The sequence below is a fragment of the Dendropsophus ebraccatus genome, chromosome 7 (genome assembly GCF_027789765.1).
Source record: "Dendropsophus ebraccatus isolate aDenEbr1 chromosome 7, aDenEbr1.pat, whole genome shotgun sequence".
Lineage (NCBI taxonomy): Eukaryota > Metazoa > Chordata > Amphibia > Anura > Hylidae > Dendropsophus > Dendropsophus ebraccatus.
Genome location: NC_091460.1, coordinates 45,384,148 through 45,403,714, shown reverse-complemented (window position 1 = coordinate 45,403,714; position 19,567 = coordinate 45,384,148). Strand labels below are relative to the sequence as shown.

General features: G+C 38.9%; 1 protein-coding gene across 5 annotated transcripts in view; it reads left to right on the top strand.

Moving 5' to 3' along the window:
- The window catches only part of LDB2 (LIM domain binding 2), a 263,357-nt gene extending 244,257 nt beyond the window's left edge, over positions 1-19,100 (top strand). Inside the window, exons 6-9 of one of the 5 annotated variants that reach the window (XM_069977444.1) lie at positions 9,687-9,810; positions 12,145-12,278; positions 14,325-14,399; positions 15,084-19,100. In XM_069977444.1, coding sequence (XP_069833545.1) covers positions 9,687-9,810; positions 12,145-12,278; positions 14,325-14,399; positions 15,084-15,314 — 564 coding nt within the window. In that variant the 3' untranslated portion in view covers positions 15,315-19,100. Of the gene's footprint in view, positions 1-9,686; positions 9,811-12,141; positions 12,279-14,324; positions 14,400-15,049 lie in introns of all 5 variants that reach the window. The other 4 variants (XM_069977443.1, XM_069977446.1, XM_069977445.1 and 1 more) reach the window with 4 other exon arrangements.
- The last annotated feature ends 467 nt before the right edge of the window (positions 19,101-19,567 follow it).

The window sequence follows — 19,567 nt, the reverse complement described above, 5'->3', positions numbered from 1 at the left end:
AAAAAAAAAGAAAAAAGAAACATTCATGTTATTTTACCCTTGACCAGAAGCCACATCACAATGAGATCCTGGTGTACAGCTAGCAGAGCACTTTATGGTAATAATACTATTAGATATAAGTACATTTTGCCTTGTATATCACCGCCTGCATTGTACAACAAATAATATAAAAAAATGGGCATGCTGACATGTTGTCCTACTTAGAGGAAGGAAATGTGACTCAACAACAGTGAGCACTGTACTATGAGAGGCTAAGGAGGAAGTACAGATTTCCCATGCTGTTTCCTAAAGATATTGTACACCTCCGTTCATTCCCTCTATGTGTTTATGAAACGTCAGATGACAAGTGAGGGGAAAGAAACTGCTCTCTGCTGGAACATATAGGAGACTTCAATTCTTCTGAAATGGCATTTACACACACACTGAGGAGGAAATAATAGCGGCCACATATCTACACGCATATGACTGGTTATACTTTGCAGCTTTACTTTTTCTAGTTCTAGTGTCTCTGCCTTTGTTGGTCAGAGATGGACCGATGTACCCCAGGGCCATAAAGGAATAATCAGTGATACTAGATATTATGTCATCTTTATGAATTACTTAAAGGGGTTGGTCACTTTATAGTAAAAAAGTTGTACAGTATTAGTAACTGCACTACTGACAGCAGATCCCTGTGTACCTCATAGGGCTAATGTCAGATTCCTCTCCTCCAGTCTGTGCTGTCCTGCTTTGTGGTGAGTCTGTCCATGAGGTGGTCAACATGGAGGACATGCCCCGCCCCCCAGTGTCCACCACTGAGCCTGTATACTCCTATGCTGGACACTGGGGGTGGGGCATGGTCACATGCTCCTCCATGTCGGCCATCTTGTGGACATACTCACCACAGAGCAGGGCAGCCCAGCCTGGAGCAGGGAACTCTGATTTAAGTTCTATGAGGTACACAGGGAGCTGCTGTCAGTAAGTAATGTGAATACACTTATACTACACACAAAATAATTTTACTATAAAGTGGCCAATCCCTTTAAAAATTCCAATGCATCTGAAGTTTAAAAAGAAAAATCCTATTGTTTTGTTATACAAAGTAATTTTGCAGCCATATTCCCTTCTGTTAGCCTCTTCCTACATACATATGGCAGCTTAGCAAGAAGAAGGATAGAGGCATAATAAGTAAGCATAGCAAAACTTGGAATGGGCCGCCACCCCAGCCTGACCACTTTCAGCTTCATGTTCAGAAAAAAAAAATGACAATTGTCCTTTCCAATGAATGGGGCTGAGGCACACAGTGATGTTATTGGATAGGGATAGTGTACACATTGATGTCATAGTAGAGAGGTAATGCACACAGCAATGTCATAGTACAGACATAATGCACACAGTGATGTCATAGTAAATAGTTCTCACAGTTATATTACAGTACAGGAGCTTACAGGAGCTTAATGTTCAAGTACAAGGATAGTGCATCATTATGTCACAATATGTTAAAATGTACATTGAAATTATAGTACAGAGATAATTACATTATAAGGATGATGTGTAATATATATTTAAGTGTGTGTGTGTGTGTGTGTGTGTGTGTGTAACACAGTAATGTCAGGGCATGAGCATAGTGCACACAGTAATGTCAGGACATGAGCATAGTGCATAGAGTGATGTCAGAGCATAAGCATGGTGTACACAGTGATGTCAGAGCATAAGCATGGAGTACACAGTGATGTCAAAGTACAGAAATACTGAATTGAACGGAACGGAAATGGACCATTTTAGTTATTGGGCCCCATAGCAGCTACCGTGCCTACTACTTAGATATTTATGCCTGTGAAAAATGGTCCAGTTAAAACTGAGTATGGTAGCTAGTTCAGATTTTACAGGAGTTTGTTTGTAGTCTGTTACCATGGAGATACATAAGTTTGAGGAGAAGTAGAAAGAAGACAACAGGGAATTTTCAATCGTGACTTTTTTGCTTTTAATTAATAATAGGTTGTAAGGGAGAACATAACCTTTAGACGCTTGCAGTAATGCAATGAAGGATGGCTAAAATAATGCACTACTGCAATGAAATGATTACTTATTACAAGTTTACCATAAAAACTAAAGTTGTCTTCTATCATTGGCTGACCAGACTGTTTATGCTACCATGACAAAACCACTTGGCGTCTAACGAAAATCTCTCCTGGGGGGTTGTTTCCTTCTAGTTGGGCTACGGGGCTGCTTGTTAATGGCAGCAGTGATCCTCTGTAAGGATATCTCAAATGAACGAATGTTCAAAAAACTAAAAATTATATATACATATATCACCTCTAAGGTACGCTGTACAAGCCAGGAATGTTTTTAGTGTAATATATATATGTGGTTTGCTTTCTCTTTGAATTAAGACCAATTCCATAATGTAATATTCTAATATTGCAAGTACAATGCACTATACTGTATATAATCTATTCCAGAGGGAACCTAAATGAGATGAAGCAATGCACAGCCAATGTACATATAGTGTATTATAGCCATGTGGGAAAATAAGGTGGCAGCTGAAAATATTAGGTAAGCACAGTGCATAGAAAGCAGCATCTCATGTACAGAGGGAACAAATATACTTGTATATTGCTCCATATCAATGGGTGACAGCTGCTCCCCTCCCACCATACTACTGTAGCTCCAATGTGTATGATCTCCAAACCGGTCAATAATCTGACCTAATAGTATTGAACTATTGCCCTCAGTAATATTCATGTCACACAATTAGTAAAAAGATTGTTTAAACTCAAGAGAGACCTAAAAGAACGCATAGGACGTCCCCGCTGCAGGGGGCCCACTCTAGCTGGGGGCCCATCAGCAGTAGGGATTCCCCAGGGGACCTCTCCAAGCCTGGCAGCCCCTCCACTGCCCCAAGCCCCTGTGCAGCCAAAGGGATTACACATGTGATATGTCAGTCCCTGCCCTGACAGACAGCCGGGCTCTGTTTCATAGATGTTACTAACTTTATTATACCCTCGACTTTCTGGAATTCAACAACTTTGAGCTTCCTATTCTAAAAATCTATTAAAAGATATATACTCCCAGTAGGATTAGTAGGATGGCAGACAGGCCAATAGTTAGAAAGATCAGACTAGACACAAAGGCAAGACAGGGAAAACTGTTCAGAATAAAAGATAGTCTTATAGATGATTAGTTAATAATATTAGATCAATCTATCAATCAATTAATTATCTATTATCTATCTTCTATCTATCTATCTCCTATAAGGTTACGATATACCACTATAAGACTATGTTGACACAATTTTTTCAGCCATGTTTTAAGCTAAAAAGAAAGTTTTTTTGCTAGTTACTGAATTCAATGGAATCCAATAGAAAAAAAAAATAAAAAAAAAAATAAAAAAATGGCCCAGACTCACTAAATCAAAAACCGACAGTTTTTGTATCCTTTTTCTTTTTTAACGTTTTTTTATAGAATTTTCTCAACACATTCATTAGGTGTTTATGTTTTGTGTTTTCTGTATTTTGCACTGAGACTATTAAGGCAGCTCATAAGTTGGTGGCGGAGGAGGTTGTTCTTTGTTTTTTCTGATGTCCCTACATATTCAGTGAGAGTTTTCCTACAGTTTTTGGTACATCTACTTTGCACTTAGCAGGCCAACAAGTGATCGTTTTTCACATGATATATGGAATTGGTGCAGTTTACTACAAAATGGCCACATAGACGCACAGAGTCACACGCGAAAATCTAAGTCTGGATTGTTGTATTATTAATAATAATTTATTAGCTGTAATAATAATATTAATAATATATTGTTAGTCATAATAAATATTTTTTAAAAAACGGGCAAAGAGCTTTTTTTTTAGTGGGAAAAATATTGGACCAAAAACTATGTGAACACAGCCTAAGTCTGAATACTGTTTTTTGCACATACAGGAGAAAAAAAACAACCCCTGATGCGGTTTTTAAGTATTTTTAGGAGAATTTATTTCCGTGAGAAAAATAGTACTGCCAGCTTTGTGCATTTCTGTCCATTTAATCTGTTTTTGTTTTGCTGTATTTTGCATAGCAGGAGTTTTTGTGCTTTTTTTTCTATATCTGGTATAATTAATTCCAGTGCTTGAAGACAATGTTTTTTCTATTTCAAATAGCAGCATTACTTCTGACACAGGAACAGTGTACTGGGGATTAGCACGCTGCCTCCTGAAACCCTGGAAATATCGTTACTGCCATCTAGTGATCACACACAGCAGCACAGCATTGTATCTCAACATTGGAAGTTGGGCAGTATCCCTCACTTTTTTATGCAAACATTTATTAACTTGTCGCAGACATTCCATACACCATATAGTGTATAATACAGATCAGAGAAATGTTATGCACAGTGAACCTTTTTAGCTGGATTATACATTATATACTGTACATTGGCTAATATATTACATTATTAAAGTGTTTTTATAGTTACACTACGGCTCTGGAATTTTCCGGCAGTGCAGCGATCTCGGCCTTAGCACCTGGTTCTACCACATCTCCCCTACCATAGAATTTTCCACTTGAACATATCTCTTTTAGTTGTATTATATATGTGAGTGTGTGTGTGTGTGTGTTTAAGCTTTATGATAATAATAGTTTTTAGTATATGAATATCATACCTATGCCTATGTGCTGTGTAGTTTTTATTTTAACATTTAGTGCATATTAATTTCTAACATAGATGTGTATTTCTGACTTTGTGAATGATATAATGTTGGCTTAATGAAGACACCACTAGGGGGCGATTACTGCGTGTGGATTTAATGGATTTAAAGTGTCACTGTTGTTCAAATTTGCTTTTCTAGAAATCAATAGTACAGGTGATTTTGAGAAACATTTTTATCATGAAAAAGCAGTTTAAAGCTCTCCCCCCTGTCTTCATGGTCGTCTATGAAGAGGGGAGGGGTGGAGGTAGATGAGGCACCAAAACAGGACAACAAAGAGTTAATTTACAGCTACATCACCGGGCTATCTCCTCTGAAGTCAGCACTGACCTCTCTAACCACTGAATACCACTTTCACACAGGTCCTGCTGTGTTATCCTTTGCTTTCTGCTCTCTGCTGCTGACTAATCTCCCCCTCCCCTCTCCATAGGTTACACAGGGCTCGATGTAAAATAGTTGAGATTTCCTGATAATGAGCAGTGAATGAAAGAGAGGAGGGGGGGGCGGGAACCTGGGAAAAGTCTTTTTAAAGGGAACCTGTCACCCTCCGTGCCGGGGTTACAGGCTCCCGACCCCCCGCTACAGCCCCCTATACTCACCTGATCCCCATTCTCTATGAGCGTTAGACTCATCTCTCAGCGTGCACGCTGGGCTGCAGCGGCTGAGATCTCAGTGACCCGACCGGATCCAGAAGCGGGACTCGGCGGGATCAGGTGAGTATAGGGGGCTGTAGCGGGGGGTCGGGAGCCTGTCACCCTGGCATGGGGGGTGACAGGTTCCCTTTAACAACAACAACAACAGTGACTCTTTACCCTTCACTTCCTTACCTCACCTGTTCTCCCTGCCTCTCCCCTCATCTCACCTTAGACTGGTCTCCCTAGCCCCCCTTACCTTACCCCAGACTGGTCTCCCTACCTCCCACCAACACCACCACCCACCACCACCACCTTACCCCAGACTGGTCACCCTTTGTGGCCTCAGTTCACACCTGAGTGGCCTCCCTGCTCCCTTTTCCTACATACCTTCAGCTCTTCTCCTCCTCTACAGTGCTCTGTAGACCCTGTAGGACACGTAGTGATGTCATTATCACATGTAAAAGGCCCTGCAGACTCTACACATGCTCTTCTGCCATGATATGTGCAAAAAAAACTACAGTAAAGATGCTGTAGTTTTGCTGCAATTTTGCTCATGCTATGGCCCATAGGAGCCCAGGGCCCCAGATGACCACTCATAACAGGCATATCATAATCCGCCACTGTTAGTGAGCTCAGTAAGAGCTGTATGATTTCTTAAAGGGGTTATCCAAGATTATTCAAATAGATATTGCAGCTCGGTTACCTTAAAGTGTCACTGTCGTTTCGTTTTTTTTGTTTTTGTTTTTTTGCAGAAATCAATAGTACAGGCGATTTTAAGAAACTTTGTAATTGGGTTTATTAGGCAAATATGCCATTATCTGCATTCAAAAAGCCTTTTCCCAGGTCCCCCTTCTCTCTCTCATCCACTGCTCATTATCAGGAAATCACTCCTTGCTACATCAGTGGAGTCCTGTCTTTTCTATGGAAAGGGGAGGGGGGAGGAAGAAAGGGGGAGATTAGTCGGCAGCAGAGAGCAAAGAACAAAGGATTACACAGCAGGGGCTGGGTGAAAGCCTCTATTCAGAGGTCAGAGGAGATAGCTCAGTGATTTAGCTGTAAATTAACTCTTTGTTGTCCTGTTTTGGTGCCTCATCTCCCTCAACCCTGCCCCTCTCCATAGACAATCTTGAAGACAGGGGGGAGAGCTTCAAACTGCTTTTTCATTATAAAAATGCATTTTTCGGCTAATTACAAAGTTTCTTATAATCGCCTGTACTATTGATTTCTGCAAAAAAATTAAACGACAGAGACACTTTAAAATGAATGGAGCAGAGTTGTAATACCATATACAAGCTGAGGACAGGGGTGGTGATGTTTTTAAAAGAAAGGACCCTTGTTTTTCTAATCCTGGATAACCCCTATAAAAAGTGAGTGCTTCTGCTAGGATAGTGTCATGGCAAGCAGAAGATTTTTATTGATTGATTTTTATATGTATATATATATATATATATATATATATAGCTATAGATATAAATATATATATATATATAGCTATAGATATAAATATATATATATATTTATTTTTACTGTATACTGATGCAGATAGATAGATAGATCTTTTTTAGGCGTTACATGCCCTTTAGTATTGAAGACATTTTCTATTCAGTGATTATCATTTCCATTGATGATTTTGGGCTTTTTCTATACAATACAGAATGCACTGAATGTAAACGGTCGTCCTTCTTCTCTGTGCAATAAGAATCATTTAGTAATCTAGTCCTGACTCTCCCCGAGCCTTGTATTAGACTTTATTTGCAGCCATGAAGAGGAGAAGAATATTTCTTGCTAATTAAGAATTGTCATTGAAACCAATTGTTAGCAAAGGGAACAGATTAAAATCCCAAGGAGGCAGCGGTGGCAGACTGCAGCCATTATCACAGTGTGTGTCCACATCCCGTGCAGACAGCAAATATGTCGCTGCTTTTAGTAATGGATCGGAAGAGGCAGCACACAATTTTTTTTACATTGCGTTTCTTAATCTATGGCTATAGCTACATTATACCCCCATCTATTATTTCCTTATACCCATAAGATAAGCCTGTATGTGACACTTGTTTTGGTCTATAAGAATATATAACGGGAATTGCCAGTTGTTCATAAGGAGGGGGGGGGGGGGGGGGTCCAAAGATCATTACGGGCAGGAGGTGAGGGAAATAAAAAAAAAAGACAATATGCTCACCTGTTCCCGTACCCATGCTGCACCACATCACCGGGCTCCCGTACCCCCATCAGGTGTCCTCATCCTTTTGTTTCTGTGTACGTCACAAACCAGCTTGAACGCCACAAGCGGGAAGGTGTCCCGTCCCGGTCTCTGACTGGCTGAACGGGGCATTAGTCAACCGGCCGTGACGTAGCCGGAGGGGAGTTAAGGGTCCAGGAGCAGGACGTGGCACTGTGCGGGCAGGTGAATAGAACATCTTTTTTATGTACTCCCATCCTGGAAAAAAATTTTGGCCCAGCCTTGGACTTCCCCTTTAAGTATGGGGATATTCCCATTTAAAATAATACAGTTATACTTGTAGTTCTTAACGAGTTAAATATTTTTGCAAATACATTCATTTAGCAAGCTAAGCTCCTTCTCCTGGTATCCCTGATCGTTCCGTCCCATTGTTGACAGCTCATTGTCTAGGTCACCAACCACCATTGTGCTCTAAAAGCAATAGTCTGTCTTGGGTTTATATATATATATATATATATATATATATATATATATATATTAGATAGATATTACAGTATATAAACACTTTATTTCTCTACATCTACTTTATAGCTATATATATATATATATATATACCAGCCAGACCACTGTTTTTGGAGCAGAGTGATGGTCAGTAACCTAGACAACAAGCTGTCAACAATGGGAGGGAAAGAGCAGCATATCAGGAGAAGGAGATAAGTTTACTAAATGAATAATGAATGTTTTGCAAAAATATTTAACGTAACTTCCCCTACAAGTATAACTATATTAGTTGAGATGGGATTATACCATAGCTGTCTTTCTCTGATGTGTGTTCCCAGGCACTTCCACTCCCAATGACTTGCATTGATTGTAAACTGATCCCTGGGCTAGCCGAAAGTCCTAACTAGTAAATAAAAGCCATTGATAACTTGATTAGGAGAATGGATGACAGTTTAGCATGAAGGGGGAGAGGGAAGATGCTTGATAACTAAAGAAAACAGTTTTCTTTCTGATAAGATATATTACAGTTTCTTATATTCATTTTTACTATTGATCTGCAAAGTTTGTTGAAACCACAGTGTCTAATTAAATATATGGAGAATTGAGACTGACTACAGGATTATGGGTAATTGGACATTTCCCCAAGCCCAATTCTCGGTGAAAGAATTGCTTAACCACAGACAAAAAGAAAGCCCTACTTATAGTACACCCCACAAACACACATAAATTGTACTATTGTACTTCCCATCCGCAGTGATGATTTTCCCTTGACCAATAGCAATGTGCCCCATCAGCTCACGTCACGCTATATAGACTTAGAATGGAGTCTGTCTCCTATAATAAGTGTTTAGCCCGGGAAAAAAGCTTAAAGGGATTTTCTACATTGAGGGATCCATAAATTTCAGACCCCAATAATCCTTACAGGGATTGCAGAGGTTAGCACTGTGCTTTACCTGTGATGTTTCTGACAATCAGAGGAGCCACCAAAGTGGAACTAGAAGACCATTTAATGGGCCACAGGGTACATTTCTAATGATGGAGTTAATCTTATCGTACCTAAGCTGAGAGATACACTCTGTTTTACATAAAGAATTTCATCCTTAGCCCCACAATGAAGGATTTAGTAGCAGCTCCACATACTAAGTTGTTGTTGTTGTTGTTGTTGTTGTTGTTGTAAAACATCTAGAAAATCTTTAAGGTCGTACATTGCAATGCTGGCTTGGCCTTATCCCGGACAAGGAGACATTGCATATAAGGAATACTTGCAACCACTATGCAATTATAAAAGTTGCCATTATAAAAGTAATTTCTTTGTTAGTCATAGCCCACTGTCTGCAGTCTATGACTATGTTTCCACAACCTCCCTTTTTGGCCATTTTATGATCGCCTTTTTGGGCGGCCATCATATTGGCACAAAAATACAGCCAGATTACGCAAATTATAAGCCAAATTTGCATAATCAGCCAGTATTTTGCCATAAATTGGCCAAAAAGAGACATTGTGGTAACATAGCCTCAAACGGATGAGAAAGTGGGAATTGAAAGAATGTAATTATATTTGATAAAAGCAAAAAAGATTTAAATATAATAAAATGTTTGGATATAAAAAGTGTAATGTGTAAGTACATACTGATTAATCTTAGTAACCAATTATATCTGTTAGGAGCTGTTGAGTATAATGTATTGAATTTGTGCTTTATTTTAGTTGTGTGTAATACTGGAGCCAATGCAAGAATTAATGTCAAGACATAAAACATATAACCTAAGTCCTCGGGACTGTCTGAAAACCTGTTTGTTTCAAAAATGGCAGCGAATGGTTGCACCACCAGGTAAGTCTTATGTGGCCTCTAAGAGGTGGCTCCCATGATACCATATACTATACTGTATGTATACAATATGCACTGATATAATGGCAGAGGGAAATACCAAATAATAAACACAGAAAGGCAAATAATAGCAAATGAAACAAAAGGTAAATTTCTGTTCTTATATTAGTCCATTTTTTCCCAAGAAGTCAGGCAAACTTTACGAAACAACACTAGCTGGTGGCTAGATGGTAGAATTAGTCGTGACTTTTAGCAGTAATTTCTAGCAGTCTAACTATTGCTCCCAGTTTTCAGATACCCCCAGGACTTATAGTAGGACTGAATAGAACCAGCAGGCAATCTCCAAAAATGCATATCAATATCAGGAATAACCAGAACAAGATGGCAACTCATCATGTTTTAACCATATTTGTAGAAGATGGTTTGGATGTTGATGCAAATGAATAATAATGACAGCAAGGAGGAATAAAATATTAGATATCAAAGCAAAGGCAAACATAGAAAAAGGCCCTAACTTCCCTTAATGTTTTCCTAGATCTTCCTGCACCCTAAACTAAACTTAAACAGCAAATGAAACCTACTGTAACTACTCCTGAAATATCCCTGCAATAGCCATGGCCTAAAATATAAGAAACAACAAAAAGGTATGAAGACTAAGAGAAACACCACATAAGTAAAAAAGAAAAAGAAAGACAAACTGAATGAGACTCTTTAACTTCCAAATGACAGTATCAGGATAGCACAAATAGGAGTTAAGGAATAGACAAGGGACCAGTGTCAGGGGAACATGCTGTATAGTCTGCACAGGCTACAAATCCCCTGAATCTTTTAAAATGTAACTAATGAATATCCATCAAAAAAAGGTTAAAGGGCAACTATCAGCAGGTTAGACAAATCTAACCTGCTGATAGCTCCCTAGTGGACATGTGGCTCTGAGGATAAAGGTGTGTGTCTTACCTTCATCCTCGTTGCCGTTCCCGTGCTGTTCGCTGTGCAATCTTCTGCCTGGTAAGCCATCAGGAGCACTGGGGGTGGGGTTACCGCTCCCTGAACACCAATCTGGCCTACCCCAGACTTCCCCCTCCTTTGATAACCATTCCAGGGGGTGAGTCGGCAGGGGTCCGTAGCCCCGCCCCTTGCACAGCGATCCGCCCCCAGCCAGTTCGCCAACCCTAATGGATGTCAGCAGGTTAAATTAATCTCTCCTTTAAGCAATAAGGATTATCAGATCCATTGCTGTAGAGCAAACAATGGACATCTCGTGTGATACCAGAGGTAAACGTGGAGAGTGTAGGGGTGGTATTGTGCTCACCTTAAAGCCACTTGGGCTAGTAGCGTATCACCCTAATTAGGGTATATATCCAAGCCGAGGTTTCTCGCTTGCTAGCTGCATCCTGCATCCTGCACTTTGGTTCTGAGGAAGGGAGGATACTCTCCCGAAACATGTTAACGTTGTGCAACAAAATAAACAAGTTTTTCTTCATTCGCCTGGTGAATTGGATTTTCTGGCAGTGACAGCGCTGGTAATGATACCTTTTTTTTGGATTTTTCTTTTTACCCTAAAAAAAAAGAAAGAGAGAAAACCAGGAAGATTCCTACTTCCACAGTCAGCTGTTCATCACAGGTGCTGACGCTCCCAGCAAATAGATAATGTGACAGGGTAAGGGACTGCAGCAACAGGAGATATAGTATTTCAATATATGGTAGTCACTCACATGGATGGCTATATGTGTAATGCAAGGATGGCTCAGGTCCACCAGAACAAAAGCAAGTCTATGTTATCTATTACAGAAGGAGGTCTTGTGGGGGCATGTATGTCACCTGTATGCATTAATTAGACATATGGATAGGGTCTGTCCTTATGAGACTATACAGGGTAAAATAATGGATGACACTATATTCAATGGGAAATCCTTAAAAAAAAAGTACAGCTCCATCTTGAAAAAATAACATATTGTCCTAGAGACAATAGTTTTGATCGGTCAGGGTTTGGGTGTTTAGACCCCTCATGATCATTAGCCCCAGTAGGGAGAAGCATGTCCTCTCTCGGCTCTGTCCTAATAGCAGGAGATGGACTTCTATATTCTATAGAAATCTATTGGACTACTTCCTGCAGTGAAACGAGAAGACGGAGAGAGATGCATACTCAACATGGAGGATATACATAAAAGATGATGGAAGACAGATCCCATGTAACTTATAGAGCAATCCTTTCAAGATGGCTTTCATTACATATTCTACTTCGATGGCCAATATTTTTTCAGGAATACTGTATAACCACAAATTACTCAGTTGTTAAAATCTAATTTCTGCTGTTTTATTTCTGTCTGACAGCAGAACCTACACGACAGACGACCACCAAGAGGCGGAAAAGGAAAAATTCTACCAGCAGTACAGGCAACAACACAAACAGCACATATACTAAGAAAAAAGTACCAGCCGCAAGTCTCAACTTATCCAGTCAAGTACCTGTAAGTATCAATATGTTAATGCCGGGCTTGTATTCGAATATTTCTCAGAAAATCAGAAGATGTTGAGGAGTAATAGTATGGAAATAAAAAATAAGTAATGACAATACAGATTGATGGCTTATTCTGTATAAGTGAGGTCCGACCACTGGAAATGCCATCACCAGTAACAAGAATTAACAGGATAGGCTCACCAGTAATTATACATGTCAGGGGTCAAAACTTGAAAGTTCACTCTGGAGTATCCCTTTAAATGACCTAGTGTTATTAGCAAAATTTCATTGTTAAGGGTTTATTCTGACATTATGGGATTAGGCAACGTTAGTGTCTTCTCATGAACCCAACTACAAAAGAAAAGACCCAGACATGACCGTATATAATATAGTCTATTACTTGGCCTTGAGGCATCCACATCCATTATATGAAATGCAAATAAATATGGTTAATTAAATGTATGTTAATAAAATTTAAAATGACCAAATGTATTTTTAATAAACAAAACAATGAATGCCATTTGTTAAATCAAATCCTAGCAATTCCTTAACATCTAGATAAAATGTCAATCTATGTATAATATTACATAATATAATGTGTTAAAGAGGTATTCCACTCAAACATGACTTTTCATAAGTTGCTACCCATGGTGAGACTAATAATTCCTTCAATACTTGTTATTATCTATTCAGTCTCCTATCCCCAGTTCTCAGCTGCCGCTGAAGACACAAAAATCTGTGTGTCAGCTTTTCTCTCTGTCTCCCCCTCTTCCACCTCCCTTCCGAGACGGCTGATGTAAACAAGTCCCTGACTGGCTTTATCTGCAGTTTTGTAACTTTCTTGTAATGCTGGGAGGGTTAATTTGAGGTCAAGTTGCTAATGAAGTCACTGTGATTATCCCTCATTATTCCTCCCTGCATTACAAAGTTGCTACAAAGTTAAAGATAGGGACATGTTTAAATGAGCTGCCTCAGAAGAGAGGGGGGAGGAGGGGAAGATGGAGAGAAATGCTCACACACAGTTTTTTGTGTCTTCAGCAAAAAGTAACAGCTGAGAACTGGGGGAAGGAGACTGAATAGATAATAACAAGTATGGAAGGAATTGTTAATCTCACCATGGGCAGCAACATATTAAAAGTTATGTTTGAGCGGAATACCCCTTTAACACATTACATTATGTAATGTTATATATATATTGACAATATATCTAGATTTTAAGGAATTGCTAGGATTTGATTTACCAAATGGGATTCATTGTATCGTTTATTTAAAATACATTTAACATACATTTAATTAACCAGCAGCAGCTCCGGAGCGGAGGAAGGAGATTGAATAGATAATAACAAGTATGGAAGGAACTGTAAGTCTCACCCTGGGAAGCAACATATCAAAAGTTATGTTTCAGTGCAATACCCCTTAAAACAGCAATATATGATCAGGTAGTGATAGGGTTAATTTTTTTAAAGGAACTCTCCAGTTTAAGCAATAGATTTTTAGAAGGATCCCACCATAATAAGCTGAACACTTTACATTTATCTGCCAGACACCTTACCCAAGAAAGAAACATAGAATCCAATGGGTGAAGTCCAACCTGATTAATTATTTTCTGTCCAGATTAGAAATAATTTGGCTGGTCCTATGAGTAACAACGTCTTTAAGAAATATCACATTTCTAGAACCATTTTTTTAGTGTTGGGTATGTTATTTTCATGAAATTATAAATTTTAAAAAGTTCCAGTCAATCAGAATATCATATTTATAAAGTTATGGATTAAAAGAATCACATTATATTATATTAAATAAGTAAACCATTTATGTAGTCCTGGCCTTAAAGCATTTGTATTAGATTGATGATTTTTACTTATTTTTATATAAAGTTACAATATTTATATATAATATAATAATATATATAATTAGAAAATTAGTTTATTGCTCAGTTGGGCAACACTAACACATTTTGCAAAAAAAAAAATGTAAATGTATAAATGTACCTTATTGCATCGTATTATAATTCTGTTTCAATCTCTTCTTTAACAAAATCCCCCTTTATTTACAGCTCATCACTACAAAAAAATGCATAGGCGATAAGACACGAGTCAGGAGGAATTATCGTGGAATACGGAACGGTTTGGTAAGTAATGGGCCCAAGCAAAAAAAAAATAAAAATTATGGGCCTGTTATGCCAAACCAGTCCCTACTCCATGATAATCCCCTAATGGCAAGCTTGTCTTGCTTTAAGTATATTTCCCTATTGAATAAATGCCGTAATGGTTGTATACAATCAAGGCATCTTTAAAATTATCATGGAATATGGACCGGTTTTATAGAGGGCATGGCACATGATGGGTTTTGTAGAGCCTCAAAGAAACATAATAAATGTAATAAGACTTGTCTTGGGACCAGGCTACTAAAGTGAATGTACATCACTTTTTTGTTCTTTACATGAATGGACCGCCGACAACGCGGGGATGCCGTTGCCACAGTCCTTTTTTTGAACCGCAGCCTGGTTCCCGCACACGGTGCTGGTCTATTACCGCGCACTGGCCAGGCCTGAAGCACTGGAGGTGGGCCAGCCGCATTATGTGCGGGAACCAGGCTGTGGCTCAAGAAAAGGTCTGCAGCACCGGTGGTACATTCACTTTAATTTATTGTCTCTAAAAAGAAACCTTCATAACTTCTCATAATTCTTACCTTCAGTAATGCATATGAAATACCTTGTATGAGATAGCACAATACCAGTCCCACATTCAGTCATCGATAGTTTTTTTGTCTTTCCTCAAGGTGCCCACATAATAATGGTCTGTGCTGTTCACAGGATGTGATGGTGGTAGGAGAACCAACTTTGATGGGAGGAGAATTTGGCGATGAAGATGAAAGGCTTATCACTAGACTAGAAAACACACAATATGATGCAGCTAATGGGATGGATGATGAAGAAGATTTCAACAACTCCCCTGCACTGGGAAACAATAGTCCATGGAACAGCAAACCACCCACTACCCAGGACACCAAACCGGAAAACCCAACGCAACAAGCTTCCCAATAGGTCCACACTGACCAGAGAACTTGATAAATGCATAAGATGTTGAGTTACAGATCATTGCATTGTTTACTTTATGGCAGTGCAGAGTGTCAATATATCGACCAAGACATTTCTACAGATATGTATTTCCTCATGGCATTTGGTTCAATATTTTTCACTAATGTGCAATGACAATGAGTTTTCTTCTTAATTACGCTGCAGCTTGTGATGTTTTACCAATATTTCATTCTTTCCATTGATAGATCATTGGGTTCCCTATGAAAAAGCATGGTAATTATAAAGCCACAATTTCACCAAAAATACTTAAAGCAGGTGTAGGAAAACATAAACTGCTTTTACTTTGTCAGTACAGTACAGTACTATAGATAGCATATGGAAGGAAAAGAGTAGCGGCACAGCAGGTAAGAGGGCATAGTAACAACTGACCTGATATACTGTAGCTGTTACTAGAGACAGATTTCTCATAACAACAGGCAATGGATAGCAGATTGTAGGGATGGGACACACCTAGTGGTGAAGACTTTAGGGCTATTTCTTTGGGGTAAGGAATCATTTTTGATGAATTACAATTGTATAAGGAATCACAATGTTTATGAAATGGAGGGAAGGTGTTTGAAATGAACAGTTATATACAGTATTTCACTTAATTATATGGAGTAATATGAGATGCAAGGCAAAACTCGAGGTTCCTCTACAGTATATGCCTCAAAGAGTTGTATTCTGACTATATTGACTTGATGGTATTCTGTTTTAGTCAGTCTCTCATGTACGGTAGCTTCCCTGAGTAGCTCAGCATAGAAACAAGCATAGAAATTTATGAAATTGTCTTTATTAGAATACAGCAGCAATCTTGTATTCATGTTTAGGCTGGCCTAATATAGCACTGGTCCTAAATGTTTTTAGGCTTAGTATCCCTTAAATGGAACATGTTATATCACTTTTATTTTGCCTGAGCTGTGAGTAATAGGGTGTTTTGTCCCACCCCACCAATGCCAGCTCCCTTCTCGAAATGAGGGAACTTACAGTAAGTTCATCCAAACCCGAACCTGATCGCCCTGCTGTTGATGGCCTTAGTTGGCAGCCTGGGGCTGTATCCATCTTTTCAAAGCATCCTGATTCAAAGGCCGAGTGATCAGGTTTGGTTTAGATGGAACTTAAGGCCCTATTACACTTGGCAATATTTAGGAGCAAGTGAGCGTAGACCTGTCAGGTGAGTGCTCGCTTGCTTCTCGTTCCCTGCTTGCTGTCAGGACAGCGGGACAGTGAACGGGGAAGGCCGCTGGGAGCTGTGGGAGGGGCTACCCGGACAATCTATAGATCGTCTGGGGAGCCCATAGGAGAAAGCGGCGGTCTGCTTTTCTCCGTTCCTATAACACAGAGCAACGGCTAGCAGACCATCGTTATCATTATCGGGATTTTTTCAACATGTTGCAAGACAAGGATCAGCTGACATTACACCAAGCGATTATCGGCCATAACAGCTGATAATCGGCCAAATACGGCCAATAATCGCAAGGGGTAATTGGGCCTTTACTGTAAGTTTGCTCATCTCTACTCCCTTCCTGTTTTTTATCATATGGATAGATCTATGAATCAAAGCTGCCAGGAATCGCCACAATGACCCATGGATTGGGCAGCGTGAAAGTGATGACAAAATCTTTTAAAATAAATAGGATCTTTTAATACTTATTTTGCCTTTGCCCTTCAGTGGCAGTAAAGCAAAATGTTGGGAGGTTCTTCACAAATTACAGCTGATTGCTGGGGTCTCAGAAATGGGAGACCATGTGAGTGACATATTTTGGGAACCCTTAAAAAAAAAAAAAGATGAAAATTCGGCTCATGATTGTTCACTTTCTTAAATTTTTCATTGTCTGTATATAAAGTATCACAACCTGCAAAGTATTTAAGTTTATTCCCATAAAGGAACATATCTTTAGGGAAACTTCGCTTTGGGACAGTACTTTTTATTTCTTTTCTTAAGGATGTTCTGGGGTAAAAAAAACATTTATTATGTAAATTTGTTTCATTTTTTTTTATTACAAAATCCATCAATTAAAACATTTAAAAAAAAATTTAAAATATTTTATAATTCATTAAAAGATAACTTTTTTTCTTCTGTGATTCATTGTCCATTGTTACTTGAAATACCCCTAACCGGTTAAAAATTTCCACATCCTGGACTGTAATTGTATCTCATCTCTACCTATGTAGAAATTTCGAAGTAACAGTTCTGTTCTATTCATTTGGTTTGGAACCGTGGTTATGACAGTATTAACTTACAATAGTTTGTAAGTGTGAAACTTTTTGTAATACTGAAGAGTCATTTGTGCTTTAACAAATGGGACATCAACTTCATTTATAACTTTGTATGATCCTACTCTTGAAACTTTTATATATATTTCATTTGTTTTCTTAGTTACAAAATAAATACAGATTTTTTTTTTTAGTTCTTGCTGTTTATTAGTCATATAAAGTTCACATAGATTATTAATACTCTTTATTACTTAAAGGAGTTATCAGAACAGCAGAAAAGGTCGAACTCTTCTGCCCTCCAGGGCTCCACTTCCTCCCTCTATGGGTGCATGATTTGGGCATTACGCACAGGTGAAACTAGGCCCCGGCGCAAAGTCCCATAGCTACTGGAAGTCACTGCACCATCAGTAACTTTAGGCAGCCATTGAACATTGCCCGATACATGCCCCCACTCTCATCTTGGCCAGAGAGAGGAAACATAGAAACATAGAAGATTGTCAACAGAAGACGACCCCTTGGTCCATGTAGTCTGCCCTTTTAGTTTTTCCTTTTTTGTTATCTTAGAATAGATATATGTTTATCCCAGGCAGGTTTAAATTCGGTTATTGTAGATTTACCATCCACATAGAGTGTGGCGTGGGAGAGTAGAAGAGGTTGGACCTTCTTTGCTTTATAGATAACCCATTTAAATTAGACCTATCACCATTTCTGGCATGTCTATTTTTAGTGAATATTGTATTCCTAATAAAAAAACAATATAATGTTGACTCATGTTTTCTTATAATTCTGCATCCTGGTGCTGTGCTGTTATTATATTCCTCTAGGTGGTGCCAATATCCAGTATGACATTGTCATCACTGATTGGACTGAATTAAGGTGGTCGTATATATTCAATAACTGATGGCTGAACGTTCAGACGTCAGTTACCTTTCCCCTCTTGCCCCTGTCCTTTCCATGCACAGGAACGTTCAGCACAGCCCTATGGAGGGGGGTTAAGCTGCTAAACTTCAGCCAGAGAGCTCTGGTAGTGGCTTATCTCTCAGAGAACAAAGGGGTTGGACATTGGTTTTCCATCATGCCCAACCCCTATCTCTACTGACATAATCTGTCTGTGGATGGTCGGGAAAACCCCATACACCTCATTCCAACGTCCGAACCCATCACGAGTAGTATACCACTACCAAAGTATAAGGTTTATGGGAGTGCATAATGACACACCCTATTGATAAGTAACACCCACTGGTCAATTTATTCATGATTGTTATACCATGGAAACAGACATGTCAGGAAAACCTCTTTAACATCATATTAACAATGGGAAATAACAAAATACTTTAAAAATGTTACCCAAATATTTTGGTCAAGATATTTTAAAGCCATGTAGTCATTTTCATTTTGTGAAGAATTTATTCCATCCACAATTTGTGTTTTACTGTATCTCGGTTGGCTTTGTTGCTATCTTTCATAGTATATTTCTTGTATAAATATTTTGTAAATTCTCCTATGGCATTTTTTTTCTTATTATTGCAGTGTATTTATGTGGAACTTTATATGTCTAAAATTCTGTTTAATTTTCATATGACCATTTTGAGCACACAGTATAAGTCAATGTGTTATGAGCAAATGTATTTCATGTTATGCTTTGCCGATTTGTGTGCCAATAAACTGTGCTAACATAATTGTTTTTGTTTTTTTACATACCGTTATAGATATATAGTTACTGAAAACTTTGCAGAAATTACAAAGAAAAGTCACCTTTAAGTGGATGTGCTCTTTTATATGTTGTTTTAGGTTTAAAGTAAAGTCTGGCCATTTTGATAAGCTGGCAGCCAGCAGGGGGGAATTTAATAACTAGTATTCCAGTGAGCATCAGGACCGGCCTTGGAACCTCCGCTGTGCTCCGGCATCTCCAGGGTGTACATGTCATGACCCAGCTGATGCACTGGTTGCTCAGCCACTCAGTGACTGGGCCAGGACACCACTCCAGTCACTGATTGGCTAAG